Source organism: Epinephelus fuscoguttatus, linkage group LG11 (assembly GCF_011397635.1).
Source record: "Epinephelus fuscoguttatus linkage group LG11, E.fuscoguttatus.final_Chr_v1".
In the NCBI taxonomy this organism is placed as follows: Eukaryota; Metazoa; Chordata; class Actinopteri; order Perciformes; family Serranidae; genus Epinephelus; species Epinephelus fuscoguttatus.
Genome location: NC_064762.1, coordinates 9552512 through 9567668, shown reverse-complemented (window position 1 = coordinate 9567668; position 15157 = coordinate 9552512). Strand labels below are relative to the sequence as shown.

Here is a 15157-nt window from a genome sequence, read left to right as displayed (position 1 = left end):
GACTTGTCATTTGGAGCTCCGCCTGGATCTTTTCATGGATAAAACTCTGTAGAATGGTCATACTTTGAGCAGTCTTCTTCAAATTTGAATCAAATGTTCATTGATAGTGTGCCTACAGCCCCACAGTGTCATTTACCTGCTCAGATGAAGCCACAGACAGTTATTCATCCTGAAACACATTTTTTATTTTATTTTAGACAAAATCTTCAATTTTTTACTGACTTCAGAGGCCCATTACTCTGTCTCTGTATCACCTAGAGTGTTTCTGACACTTTCACAAGAAACTTCAGAGAGTTTTCTTTCTGGCAAGACCTCATGCATGCATGTAGCCAGAGCGGTTCAGAAGCTACAGTCATTTTAATTTGGGTATGTCATTTTAGGCGTTTTTGCTACAAAATGGGGGTGGAGTACAAGAGGTTGTTTAAACATCAGCATCCTGCAAGCCATTGTCCAGATGTTGAAAATAAACTTGACGACCTTCATGCCACATCATTTTCCACCAGGACATCTGAAACTGCAATATCCTTAGATTTACATCATCTGGCAATAGTGGGGTTTCCATCCAAATGTATCAAAATTTTTGAGCGAATTTCATGAAAATGTGCAAAAGAAAATGCGAATTTATGCCCGTTTCCATTCGTTATTGTTTTGCGATTATTGGGAGTCAACAGGAAGAGCAGTAGGACATCATAAGAAATGACATCATGCCATGAGATGACATCATAAGAGAGCGTCTTATGCCCACTGTAAACAACAACACACTCAACTGACACTCAACAACTGACCATGAACAGATTCCTGATAAACCTGTCGGTTCTTGGGAGAACTCTGGTCAGCATTTTGTCAGCGTTCACAGCGTACCTAACCATCTTGAAGAAGAGACGACAAAGAATAAGTTTAATGTTAAGAGTACTGTCGGAAATAGCTGGAAGGAGACCACTGCGTCATTCTCTGTGTGTATGGGAACGTAGGCGTGTGAAGGACTTTTGGGAAGTAGTTGTCCAGCAGCATTTCACTCACGAACTCTGGCTGAAACATTTCCGTTTGTCAAGGGCCACATTTGAGGATCTGTGTGCCGGTACGTCATCGTTTGTTCACAAAACCTGTTTCCATAGCAAAAAGTCACGTTTTCCTTTTATGGATACGCTGACAAATCCACCCCCTCCAAGCGTAAAAACTTTTTTGCGAATTTCTGGTGTTTCCATCCAAGTTTTTTCACAACTTTTGAAAATGCGAATAAAAATAGGTGGATGGAAACCCCACTATTGATTGCGCAGAATCTTTTCTCCATCCTGGCATCAAGTGCAGCCAGTGAAAGACACTTTTCCTTCACTGGATTTGTAATTCAAGAACAGGGAAGCAGCCTAATGTGAGTGACTGTAGCCTGTGTGTGTTCAATCATGGGTGCAGGTTTGCCTTAGACATAATGATGGGTAATGGGTCGGTTCTGGTACTGAGCTTTATGGGTATCGACGAATGCGGGTTTTCAAAAATGGACCTCATTCATGAAGGTTATACTATTTAGTTTATGTTGAAGCTGTTTTACAGGCGTTGATGATCATTGTCAAGGGAAACTATTTATGGTGCTGTTGATCTGTGTTGTTCAATACTGAGAGTCTTCAATATTTGTCTACCTCATTTATATCAATAAGGGTAGACTAGATGTTAGAAGCACCACTTTGTACCATTTTTTATTTTGTCCATCGCTCCTATTGATTTCCATAAAATGTTTATCACCAGCTTCAGCACAGGTCGCAGCAGCACAAACCTCCAGTTTATCCAAATAAACTAAACCGCTCTGTTTGGAGATGAAATGTACATAATTATACCTCAATGCAGGAAAACTGTGAGCACAGATCTTTACAATATTTTAACTGTTAAGAATGACGGACAAAACTACTAAAATAAGATTCAAAACTATCCTAAATCTCACTGACAGTTGGATGGAAGCGTCTCCATCTCTCAGTTTATTTTTATCTCTTTTTTTCCTGCTGGTCATGAATCCCTTCAGCTCCTCTCTGCTTCCTCCAGGAAATCGATGCAAGCAGACACATTTGCAAACACTGACAAAACACACATACACACAGTTTTAGAGTGAGTCTCAAATCTCGATCGATTAGCGACACCTGTCCTGAAAAACACAGCTTGAGCGAGACAGTTCCTTGATTGGGTGAACTCAGGTGTGTGTTTGCGTGTGTGTTTGTGAGTGTGTGTACGTATTCATGACATCAGTGTGTGTGTATGAAGTGATATGTGTCGAATCTGAGTCAGTGGGATGTGTTTGGGGACTCCTCTGCAGCTGTCTTTTCTCTCTCTCACACACACACAGACACACACACACACACACATCTGATATGTGTGTGTGGTCTTATTAGGTCCATTTAAGTGGGTGTTTTGATGCTGTCAGGCCCTGCACTGCATCTCTGCCACCACACACACACACACACACTTTGCGACTGTCAACTCTAAGAACAAAGTGTAGTTATAGGACATTTGATGGAGCATGCGACAGCAAACAGAAACCAGGGCATGTGTGTGTCTGTGTGTGTTTTTATACCTTGACTCTGCGGATGGCGTAGGTGTGCCCTCGCAGTTGATTGACAGGCTGTCGGACGTTCCTCAGGTCCCACACACACACACTGCAGTCTACTGAGCCTGTGGCCACAATATTCTGCAAACAGACAGCAACTCACTGTTATTCAAAACCCAGTTATTTGAAAATAAATGAGTGTATTGTCCTTTAAAAGGTACAGCAGAAGGTGGGCGGTTACCTGGTCGTATTTGCACCAGTCACAGCTGAGGATTTCAGCCTTGTGTGCTGGGACGGCCAGTCGACAGGCAGCACTCTTCACATCCCAAACCCTGAGCGTCCCGTCACCTGAAAGTACACAGTAGAGAGAGAGATACAGGTTTACCCAGCATGCACCTAAATTAATGTGAGAAAGGAAATTAGTAGCTCCCCTGTAGTGTAACCCTAACCCTAACCTAACCTTTACTTCACCACTGTCGTCTGACTCCATGGAAACAGGTTTAACCTTTACATTTTGTATTTTCAAACTCCACTGTATCAACAATTATTAAGTTAAAAACTGATTAAACTGGTCCAACATACAGAATTTGACTTAGTGCTCATAGTAAACAACAACAAACAACAACAAACAATCAACCCAGCAACAGCACCATAGGCTGGTATGAAAGCTGTCAATCAAACCCTGGTGTGGACCAAACAACTGCACCAAGACCACTCCAAAAAGTGGGTCTCTGTCTGCTTCCAAATGGACCCTGGTGCGGTTTGTTTGTGGTGTGAAAGAAAACAAACCAACCACAGGATGTAATGATGCAGATATGTGATTTTAGCAACAGCTAAACCAAAAAATAAATCCCTCTGCTGATTGTGAAATCTGTCCGCCATCTCATCATTGATTGTGATAAAGGCCATGTATATCCCATAACCTATTAATGCTCATGCATACATGTAACCACGGTAACACACGTCAGTGAGGGTATTTTCCCTGATTAAGAACTGTTCAAACTGCCATCACTGTATCAACTCCATGTACTTTGTGTTCATTAAGAAGTGTGTGACAGTGATCCCACAGTATGAAGCCCTGGATCATTACTGTACAAGATGCCTTCTTTTCATCCTGTCTCTGTGTTGGTCATTATTCATCACATGCCATTGATTAGCAGTCTAATAACAGCCTCCTAATAATGCTTACAGTCAGTTATTTCTCTGTGAGCTCATTGTGAAACCAAAGAACAAAACATATAAATACTTTAGAAACATTAAAGTGCTGCTGAAGAAATCTCTGTTAGATTTCCCCACGTGGGTCCTGATGATGCAGGACGACAAACACCAAAACTGTTCACTCAAAGAGTTACCTGTCAGCCAATAGAACTTCATGTTTACTTCTCTTGGTTCATTCGCAAAACATCAGTGTGAACAGGAACTGAATCAAAACTGAATCTTTTTTTTTTTTCAAATGAAAAATGAATCAAACTACAGGTGTTAAAACACCCTGAGTGTCACAGCTCAGGCCCTGTTTAGACGACAACGGTTTCTCTAAAAATGGAAAAGTCTGTCCTTTGCGTTTTAAAAAACTTCTGCGTTTATATGACGACGTTATTGAAACGATCCCCGTTCACACAGAGCTGCAAAATCTACTGGAAACGCTGTAGTATGCACAAGCAAGCAACACTACGGCATGACGCCATGCACCTGCGCTGAAGCGCCTTCCTCTACAACGCGGTGATTACAAACCAAAACAAAGAAGACACAATGGCAAAAGCATGCACAGATAACTTTGTCTGGATGGACGACGAGGTGGAGTTGCTACAGTAACAGATCTACACTTCACTTCAAATCAACAGGGTGAGCAGCACAAACAGAGCTCAGCATTGTTGTTGTGACGGTCGGCATGCCTAGTGACTGGAACCGTAATGCGCATGTGTGAAAAGTCCGTTTTCAGAGGTACTGCATATTGCGAGTTTGCATGACAACGGAGACGCTGCCGTTTCCAGAAAGTTGCACTCTGGAACCTGTTTTCAAAACGTTGAGTTTTCAGGCACCCAAATGCTGCTGTCATGTAAACGATCAACCAAAACGCAACTAAAGTTTACCGTTTTCAGAATGAATGAAATCGCTGTCGTATAAACGGGGCCGCAGACACACCAAACCAACTTCAGAGAACTAGCGACGACAAAGGCCCCCTGCTGCACCACCTGATGTCCCCTGTGTCTTGGCCAAAAAGGCTGCACATGAACATGCTGCAAAGACTACAGCCAACAGCCAAAAAGCATGTACGTTATGAGCCTAAGTGAGAGGAAATAACCAGCAGCTGGTGGTCGCCTGTATGTGTCATTCAAAACGCGAAACAGGAAGACTGTCATGAAGCTTTTTAGCCAGTTAGCACATTAACAACACAATCCAATGTTGAAAGAACAGAGCATATTTGCCAGTGAACAAGAACACAAACCATCAAGAAATGTCTCTGCTCCACAGAAAAATAATCTGACCTTATGGAACAAGTTTGTTTCTGTCTCACTCCCTCCGGACTTTAGCTCTTTGTTTACTTTCCTCACTTTTGTTTCTCTCCCTATATGCTGAGCTTAGGGTTGCAACAGTATGAGATTTTCACGGTATGATAACAGTGGCTTTAAATAATTCTTATTATTATTTTAACTCAGAATGAGCCTTAAAGGATTGGAAACAGAGGGGTTATTTTTGGTTGAACAAACGTTCTATTACTATAACTGAAACTTGAAACCATTTAATAAATGAAAGTTTGTGTAAAAAGTAAAATAAAGTTGAGACTGACCACTGAAAACTTTCCTGAAACCAGTTTTAAGGGAAGTTGGTGTAAAAAGTCTCCATTTGGGGAGATTCTCGCAAGCGTAGCTGAGCTGAACTGCCAATCACAGTGATTTCATTCATTGCCGCTGCTTCTACACGCTGAATCAGCCAGAAAAAAGATGATGCGGGCCGATGAGGGGTAACGGCACCAACTAGGGTGACAGATTCTCACAGACAGCCCAACACTGACCAACAGCCGATCGTCCACTTGGTGTGTCATGGCCTTTAAGTGTCAAGCCATGTGAGCAGCTATGATGTGAAATGAACTGATGGAGGTTTGAAGAGTTAGAAAGAGAATTACAGAGTGAGCACGTTACAGAACAAGAAAGACAGGGAGGAAGAGAAAGAGAAAGAAAGTGACAGAAAATATGTGAAGAGAAAGAAAATCTAACTAAAGGCAGATGGAGGGAGACAGAGAGTAAATCGAGGTTAATAGAGGGGAACACAGCTGCCAGTGTTGAGCTCCTTCAGACCTCAGGTTTTGTTTTAACGTGTGTGTGTGTGTGTGTGTGTGTGTGTGTGTGTGTGTGTCCCAGTATAACATATTCTCTTGTGAACACTCATTTCAGGGACCACTTCATTATGGCGTCAACCCAACAGTGTGTGTGTCTGTGGGTGTGGGTGTGTGTGTGTTTCTGGGCAGAGGTTGAGGGTCTGCCAACACACTGCGACAATCATAAAGCAGAACCATTACACTCTCATCTTCCTCCTCCTCCTCCTCCTCCTCCTCCTCGTCATTAATTTCACAGCCAGCAGGTTCTGAGAGGTTTATTCAAACTCTGCAGCCTGTCCGCCAAAGTCAGAGCGAAGGCCTCAGTGTGCTTCAAACGAATCCTTTGCCTTCCCATCCGCCTGTTTTTATGTGAATTTTCAATTTTAAAAAGCGGAGACACCGGAACATTTGAAATTTCGCAAAAGAGTTTTTACGCCGTGGCTGAGGTGGGCAAGTATCGATTAAAAACCAAATGGAAACAGACCGAGTGAATAAATGATAACGTACGTGAAGCATGACGAGCTGGAAACATGAGACGTGTGTGGGGTGATGAGGAGACTGTAACCTCCTCACATTAATACTAGAAACAGAAATGTCGTATTCCCATCAGGTTTTCTTCCACGTGGTTTGAGCTTTGACTGGAGCTCTTTGAATCAGCTCCTCTTCTTCTGCAGTGGTTTTTAGCCCCCAGGAAGTGTGCCGGGCTTTTGCTCCCGAGTCTGACACGTGACACCGTCTGGCCCCAAGAAACTTTTCCCCATAGAATTACATTGGGAAAGATACATCTGTAAGTCAGTGGATACATTTCTTTGAGTGTTACAACCTCCTGAAATGTTTAATCCATTCAGTCCAATAACATTTGGAAAGTCTAGAAGAGCCACAAGGACAAATCATTTTAACCCAATTCAAACCCAAATTAGGCAGCTCAGCCGACGGGAAGTCGCTAGTGTGCTTGTTCTATTGGCCCAATGATGCGGACACAGCACTGATCATCTGGGTAATCTTATACCGCAGAAATATAGCTTTTTTTTTGGCTTCACGAACCACTAAGCAACTTTCTTGGAAAAGAACAGCATCCTGCCTTTAACGCTGTATCCAGGATAAAAGGTCTTAGAGCTTTTCCTGGGAATAATAGCTTGTAACTTCTGTGGACGCTGCCACGCTACCCGGTCAATCAATCAACTTCACTTTTGAAAAGCTATTTGACTCAGAAAGTAGTGACGTTACCACCACGGTACTGAGACATGTAGTTAAGTTAGTAACGTTGCTACTTGTAGTGACGCTACTGCAACACTGCAGCTCAGTGCAGGTATGTGCTAATGGCAATGACTAGCTAGCTCACAGTGATGTTTATAGCTTGCAGCTTCTACTATAGCCAAACGTTCATCTCTCTGTTTTAAAAAACTTTGAGCATATATTAGTTATTTGTCAAAAAAAAATTGCTGAACAACCAGTGTGGCTAATCAACATTGTCAGGAAATGACCCAGAGTGGACAAAAACTTGTATTAATTAGTTGCTGTTTTTTGCCAATTTTCTGGCAATTAGAATTTGCTCTACACTTGAATGGAAACTCGACTGCTGCCTTCCAGATCTCTTCATGAACACTGATCCTTCAATCCATTCCTCCATCCATTTCCAACCTCTTATCTAAGGCCAGGTCGTGGGGACAGCAGGCTGAGCAAAGTACTTCTGACGTCCTTCGCCCCAGCAGCGCTTTCCAGCTCCTCCTGGGGGATCCCAAGGCATTCCCTAGCCAGATTAGATATATAATCCCTGCAGCGTGTTCTGGAGCCTCCCGCCAGGTGGACATGCTCAGAACACCTCTAATCCTACTCAGATGCCCAAACCAGTGGCTCTACTCCAAGCTCTCTCCAAATGTCCGAACTCCTTACCCTACCCTTTCCGACCCTTACCTTCGACTGCTTGTATCCATGATTTCATTCTTGGTCACTACCCATAGTTCGTGACCATAGGTGAGGGTTGGGACATATATGGACCAGTATATTGAAAGCTTTGCCTTCTCGCTCAGCTCCCTCTTTACCACAACACTCCAGCATCGCACCTGCATCACTGCAGATGTCGCGCCAAACCACCGATCCATCTCACGCTCCATTCTACCCTCACTCATGAACAAGACCCTGAGATATTTGAACTCCTTCAGTTGGGGCAGTAACTCACTCCCATGTAATCTATTCTATCTACCCCATCATCATTAAGACAGGATTCAACACAGGGCTGCTGTACTTCATTTTAGTATTTAACTTGCAACCAGGAGTATCTGACATGAGCTGGCAGCTGCATCTCATTGCTCTCCTTTCAGAGAACAGAGGTTCTAACATTTTCTTTTGGGAAAACTAAGGGCTTTATTTTTACTTTAATAATGGTGCTTGTTTGGCCCAAAGAAGGAAGAGGGATAAACGTTTGGGCCACCTTGGAGTCACCATCTGGAAACCGCCAACAAAATGAATGAGCTTAACAGGATTATGTGACTGGGACTCCGAAACACCGCCACCAGAAGTCCCTATGAGGCGAGCACCAGGAGTAAACCGGCCAGAATATTTTTTGGAATCTGAGCTCAGTGAGAAGAAGGAGCGAGCCCAGAATAAACAGCTCAGGACAAATCCTGACTGTTTGTTGTTGTGGGGAACAGATTAAAGAGCGCACCGAGGGAGCTCCTTCCTGGCTTCTCCTCATGTTTACTGACCAGCAGATTAATCCTGTTTCCTCTCCTCCCGTTCACCACTTCCTCCCCGTCCTCTTCACTCCCTGCACCTCCTCTTTAATCCAAACGATGGATGAAAAACCAACTCTCAGCAGCGGCCTCCACCAGACCACATCCTCCCGCTCTTTATCGATTTCTCCATAACCGTTTTAACCCTTCACGTCCTTCTTTTCTTTTATTTATGCTCTTACTCACACACACTCTCAGCGGCCCAGCCATATGTGGAAGCTCCGCTGGCATCATTCCAGTAGTGTGTGTGTGTGTTTGTGTGTGTGTGTGTGTGTGTGTGTGTCACCGCTTACAACATTGAAACAGTTTAACAGTGTTTAATTTGCAGCAGCAGCCAAAAGGCTCTGGCTCTGCATGTAAATGTGTGTGTGTGTGTGTGTGTGTGTGTGTGTGTGTGTGTGTGTGATTCTGCAGCACATTAGGAGCTGACTTCTGTAAAAGGGTCTCACACTATTACACCTGGTATCTCTGCTGTATCAGCAAGTTCAGCAAACACACACTCACGCGCACACACACACACACACACACACACACACACACAAACACACACAGCTGTGTCCCACATAAAGCCACTTTTAAGCTTCTTACTGACGTGAGACAACTTTAAAATTCTGCCAATGTACAACGCACACCTGATGCCAGTGAATTAATCCTGGAAGATGTACGGAGAGAGGAACACTACAGGCCCTATCTCACACCCGGCTCACAGCGCAGCTCAACTTTCACAGCGATGCCGTTGTCATGTTTATGGCCAGCGGCCACATTGTGTCAGTAGCAAATGTACTTCTGCCTGTGAGCGTGCAGGTTTTAAATCGAGGTGTGGTCAGGCTCATTGTTGGCGTGTTGCTGCTGTGAGGCAGCAGAACCTGACTGCAGCACTGACCAACACAAACCTGGTCTAAAGTCAGAATGGTGCAGTATATCCACTATTTAAAGGGCACATTATTCAGAGCAGTGGAACAGCTCTGCACCCTTGCAGGACAGCCGCAGGGGCCATGGGAGTTTGTCCATCCAGTACTGGAGTCGTCATCGCTTCTCTGTAACTCTGAGAGCAAACAGAATGTGTTTTTGCTGTTTTGTAGGTGTTCTAACAGCATCCCGTCAATTTTAAGAGAATCTCCCAGTTAAATACCGAATATATGTTAATATGACTGACTTCACAGTTCTGAATCAGGACCTCCAATAATCAGTAGAGTCAGAGGTTATTTCAGGTTTTCATATCATCTGCTGCTCGTCTCATTTTCAGGCTGTAGCTGTGGGCTGTGAACACTAATTAGCTTCTGACAACAGAAGTGATTAGAGATCTTTGAGTTTTGGTACTTGGCAAATGTGAAAGGCTAAACCTGCAAAAATTAGATGCGATAAGGGATTCAACGGGATCCAGAGTCAATACTCGATTTCAGTTTTTAAAAATGATATTAAATCCTAACTTCTCACCTGACGTGGTGATTAAAAACACTGACGCTCTGACCTACACATTCTCAATCAGATCTCGTCACATGTCCACATTTGGTCATGGATCTTCCACGTCCACATATGACGTCCAAGGTACCCTGGGTGTGTCAATTTCAGCCTCTTACATGAATTGTTTGTTTTCAAAAACACAAACTAGATTGGTACAACACTGCGAATTTACCTTTTTTTTCCCTTTAGCCAACACACACACACGTGGTTGGGTTTAGGAAAAAAATAACAGGGTTTGGCTTTACAATATTCCAGGAAGCGAACACCAACCTCCCTGGTTAAAGTCGGTTGTTGTTGGACATCCATCACCCCTCCCACCATCTTAAAGGAGCTATATGTAAGAAATCTAAAGCAAATAGTCGTAAAATCCTCCTAATATGTCACAGAGACGAAGGAATAATGTTCATATAACATACTGATCTCACCGACAACAATAGTACAGCCAGAACATTCGCATTTAAAAAAATATTTTATGGACAATTTGTGTTTTGGCCTGTTGCGCCACCCACCACTGTCTACCAGTCACACAGTCAGTAGAGTCTCAGCATCAGTTACAGTTACGACTGAGCTACAGCAGCACGGCAAGCAGCATTAGCAGTGTCCCAGTACATAGCATTAGCAGTCTCCTCAGCTGTATCCCGGCAGCAGCGTTAGCAGCAGAGAAGCCAGACTTGCTCGAATGGTCCGCTGGAAAACGGAAGATCAAGGACGTGGTGACGCAGTCCTGCCATGGCAGCTGTCCGTGGGCAAACAAATCAGTCTCCAGCGTGCCGCTGTCCAGCAACCTCGAATCTGTAGGGGAGGGGGGGCGGACACGACTCGCGGCAGTATTTTGAATTTGAGTGCAGTAACCGTTTTGGCCACATTCTTACATACAGCGCCTTTAACTTTAATTGTATCCTACAGTGTTTCCCCCTGAAACAGCTGGGCACCATTAAACAATAAAGGCAACAGGCCACGTATCATGCCAACGTGAAAGGACAGCATTTTTCATTAATGTCTGGCGCCAGAAGTAACTAGCCAAGCACTGGTTTTGGAAGACTTCGGAGTGAGACCGGATTGTTTTGACTTATAAACATGAAATGTTACTCTGAAAGGAAAACACTTCACTGATTGCCACATATTGATACGTTCTGACCAATCAATGCTACTTTCATCATCTACAGCGCTGCAAATAGCAACAAAAACACCAACACAGTTACTCTTGGGAAGAATGCAAACCAGCTAAAACGCGTCTCAAAAAACACCAATAAAAAGAGTTTTGAGAAAAGAGAGGTGCAATCCAAAAAACAGTCAATACTGACTTCCATAAAGGCCCTTGGACACGTTTCTGTGGTCCCAAAAGCCATTTCATTTCTGTTCCAAAGTAAAACTAGTCCCTGTTGCTGATGGCATCTCTTCCGGCTAATCCCTCCCCGGCAGGCGGAGGTATTTCTCACATTCACCCGTTGTGCATAGGTATTTGCATTTCAAAACCTCTTTCTCGTTTCACTAAATGTTCAGAGTTGAGGCTGAATGTGATCACAGGGAGCTGTGTGGGTGACTGCAGCAAAAAGGGTTCAAATAAAAAGCCAGAAAGCTGCATTCACACAGATTTACATGATTGTTTTTATTAGACGATGAAGCCGACATCAACCTCCTCCACAGCTAATCTTTAATACCACTGGTGCGGTGGCATGGGGATGAAAACACACACACACACACACACACAGTCGGATCGTGTCTTCCATCGAGGCGAGCTGGCAGAGCAGCCATGTGGTGAAACACAAGCAACCAGAGGAATTACATGCAGACTAAAGACACCGTGAAGCCTTTATTCTGAGATTACATCTCACTGTCGCCTCAATTCTGTCAACAGTGACAGAAAACATGGTGAGAAAAAATGTCAGATGCTGTGTGCAAGGTGTTTCACAAACATGGGACCAAATACAAGCAGGTATTAGTTGGGTTCCAATGAACTTTGAACCCAAATAAACCGATTTCAAGTAATCAGCAAATCAGTTTTGGTACAATTTACATGCACATGTAGACTTTTATTTTTGCTCTTTCCACTTTGTATTGCACCTGCTGCTCACCTTATCTTATGGTATGATTTTATTTTGATAATACAGAAGCAACTTTCTCCTGGTCACACTTAGAACATTTACATGACATCAGAGAAAATGGATTTATTGTGTTAGACCGACTAAAACCAGACTTTTAAAAATCCAACATGTTGGTCTGACTGAAATCGTACTAAATTGAATTTCTCAAAGTTGCACTAACACACCCAGATCATGTGACTGGGAGTTGAATTCCTCCTGCATGTATACAGTCAATCAGACCCAAGCTAGCCGAGGCGCTCTGAGCGTGCTCCACAGTTTCCACTAGCATTAAATGTGTAACAGAAGAAGAAGCCGGTAACAACATGGAGAAATCTACATCCAGAGCCGTGACTTTGTGGACGGATGAAGAGACAGTTCATGCTGTGTCAGCTGAAAGAGTTAGATGTTTTAAAATACATGGATGGTAGGAAAACACAGAATGGAGACCTGTTCATTATAGGTCAACAGGAAAAAGGTCCAACACTAACAAGCTGAAAGGGGGCATATCTCCACCTATCGTAGAGGAGTCGCACATACTTGGGTCAATAAATGGACTCCTGTCCTGTACTTGTATACTGGGACAAGGACAGTAGTCCAGTTAAATGACCTTGTCGAGCTACTTTAGCTCGACTTAACTATGTACGTAAACACAGTGACAGAGGCATAGGCCACTAGTTTATGGGTGACTATTTTAGTAATCGACTAATCGGTTTGAGTCATTTTTCATAGAAAAGTACTATAAAAGTACCCAAAATACTCTTATTGCAACTTCTTACGTTCAGATATTGGCAGCTTTACACACTCTCCCATGACGGTGAACTAAAACCCTTTGGCGTGAGTACGAAACAAGACATTAGATGATGTAATTTTGGGGTTTGGGCAAGACAGATCGACATTTTTCAACATTTTAACACATTTTTCAATGAAATGATTAGTCGACTAATCGAAGAAATAACGACAGATTAGTCGACAATGAAAATAATCGTTAGTGGCAGCCCTATTGGTCAGTGACAAAAAAAGCCATCCTTTCACGTCAGCATGATGGCCCGAAGGTGTCAGGGGAATACGCAGAGGGACAACAACCAAAGTTAAGTGAGTGAAAGTCCAAGTGGGGCAAGTTGGGAGTGGTGGTGGACGGATCCAACAACCACAGACTTTCACCCGGAAGGTGTCCAGTGTTCACTTCCCGTAAAATTGTAAATCCTAAAAACAAATCAGAGCTTCAGTAAACAACAGCTAAACTTTCTCGAGTGTTCTTTTCCAATCATACAACCCTGCTGTATCAGAACGAGCAACAAATGATCAACCAACACATTCTCACTCCGACCTCGTCACTTGTCCACGTTTTGGTCATGGACTTTCCACGTCCAAGGTACCCTGGGTGTGTTGGTTGTAGACGGTCCGGACACCATGTCAACTTCAGCCTGTTACATGCGTTGTCTGTTTTCAAAATACACTTCTGTTTTCACAGGAAATGTACAATTTGCATACAGTCTTGAACTATGTGGGTACAACACTGCGAATAGAAGTATTTGTCTTTCAACAACGAACACACGTGGTTACATTTAGCCAACGCTCACCCTACTCGGACTTCTGCTGCTTTAAGTTTTGTTGTTGTCCCACCGCATGTCCCCCTGACGCTACCGGGCACTGTCCAACAATAATGGCAACCAGCCTCATATCATGCCGATGTGAACGGATGGCTTTTTTGGTCAGTATCTGACACCAGAGGTCACTGACTCACCGCCAGTTTTCGATGGCTTTGGAGTGAGACTGGGTTGGAAAACATCCCAGTTGCCATTGAACATGTCTGGAGTGCTCAGTCTGAAGAAGAGTGTCCAACAATCAACAACCTGATCAGCTCTATGTGAAGGAGATGCTGAAGTTGACACAGCATCCCAGAATGTCAACAACCAACACACCCAGGGTACCTTGAACGTCATATGTGGACGTGGAAAGTCCATGACCAAACGCTGATATGTGCTGAGGTCAGAGAGAGAATGTGTTGGTTGATCATTTGTTGCTCGTTCTGATACAGCAGGGTTGTATGATGGGAAAAAAACCTGGAAAAAGTTTAGTTGTTGTTTACTGAAGCTGTGATTTGTTGCAGAGCTGTGAGCAACTCTGGCACCACAAAATGACACTCGAGGAGATCTGGAGGGCAGATTGAAGCTTAACACACACACACACACAGATACACACTCCCTCTTCCTTCCTGCTGATGCTGGAGGTGGGGGTCTTGTGTGGCGCTTAAGGGGCTGAATAAAGAGAAAAGAGGGATGAGAGGAGAGAGAAGAAGAAAAAGAGGAGGAGAAACATGAGAAGATGCGAGGAGGAGAGGCAGTAAGGAGCATGGGAAACCCCGATAAGCTTATCAGAATGAGACTCCATCGCCCCCCTGCTCTCTCCATATCTCCGCCTCTCTCTCTCTCTGTCGCTCTGCTCCTCGCCTTCTCTCTCTCTTCAAAGCCAGCAGTGGCAGTAGCCTCTCATGCTAACTGCAAAATGCCACCAGAGGGGAAGCCTCCACAGGGAGATAAGGCAGCAATTCTCCACCGTACGTTAATGCTAGCTACAGTTGTCTGACAACTCATTATCATCCATCCATCTGTTAGACCCAACACAAGAGCACATCGCTGCTGCACTTCATACTAGGAATGGTTTTTTATTCATGTTTTATTCTCAGGAACAGTGTTTTTTTTAATATATTCTCACATATTTTTTGAGCGATGTAATCTCTTTAGTGGCCTCCTGAATGATTACAGTTAGTTATTATGTAAAACAGCAGCAGCACCCCCAGTTTAACAAACTGCTCAACAAGCAGGCATTTAGCAGTGGCTTACAGCATAAAACAAACTCAATTTATGCAAAGGACTGTTTGCATAAATGCATCTGTTTTATTTTTATTTTAAACAAGATTGATTCTCTTAAGCGTCCTGTAAAATTCATCTAAAATACTTATCCATGGCGTACCCAAGGTATTTATAGCCCTTTTTAGATAGGAATTGTGCAAATTTGCAGGAAAGCCCAA

The 15157-nt window shown here is 43.5% G+C and overlaps 1 protein-coding gene across 3 annotated transcripts in view; it reads right to left on the bottom strand.

Moving 5' to 3' along the window:
* Positions 1-15157, bottom strand: part of pex7 (peroxisomal biogenesis factor 7) — an 83540-nt gene that overhangs the window by 46357 nt on the left and 22026 nt on the right. For all 3 annotated transcript variants that reach the window (XM_049590183.1, XM_049590184.1, XM_049590185.1), the window contains exons 7-8: positions 2772-2878; positions 2558-2671 (exon numbers count right to left, since the gene is read on the bottom strand). In XM_049590183.1, the coding sequence (XP_049446140.1) occupies positions 2558-2671; positions 2772-2878 (221 nt within the window). The remainder of the gene's footprint in view (positions 1-2557; positions 2672-2771; positions 2879-15157) is intronic.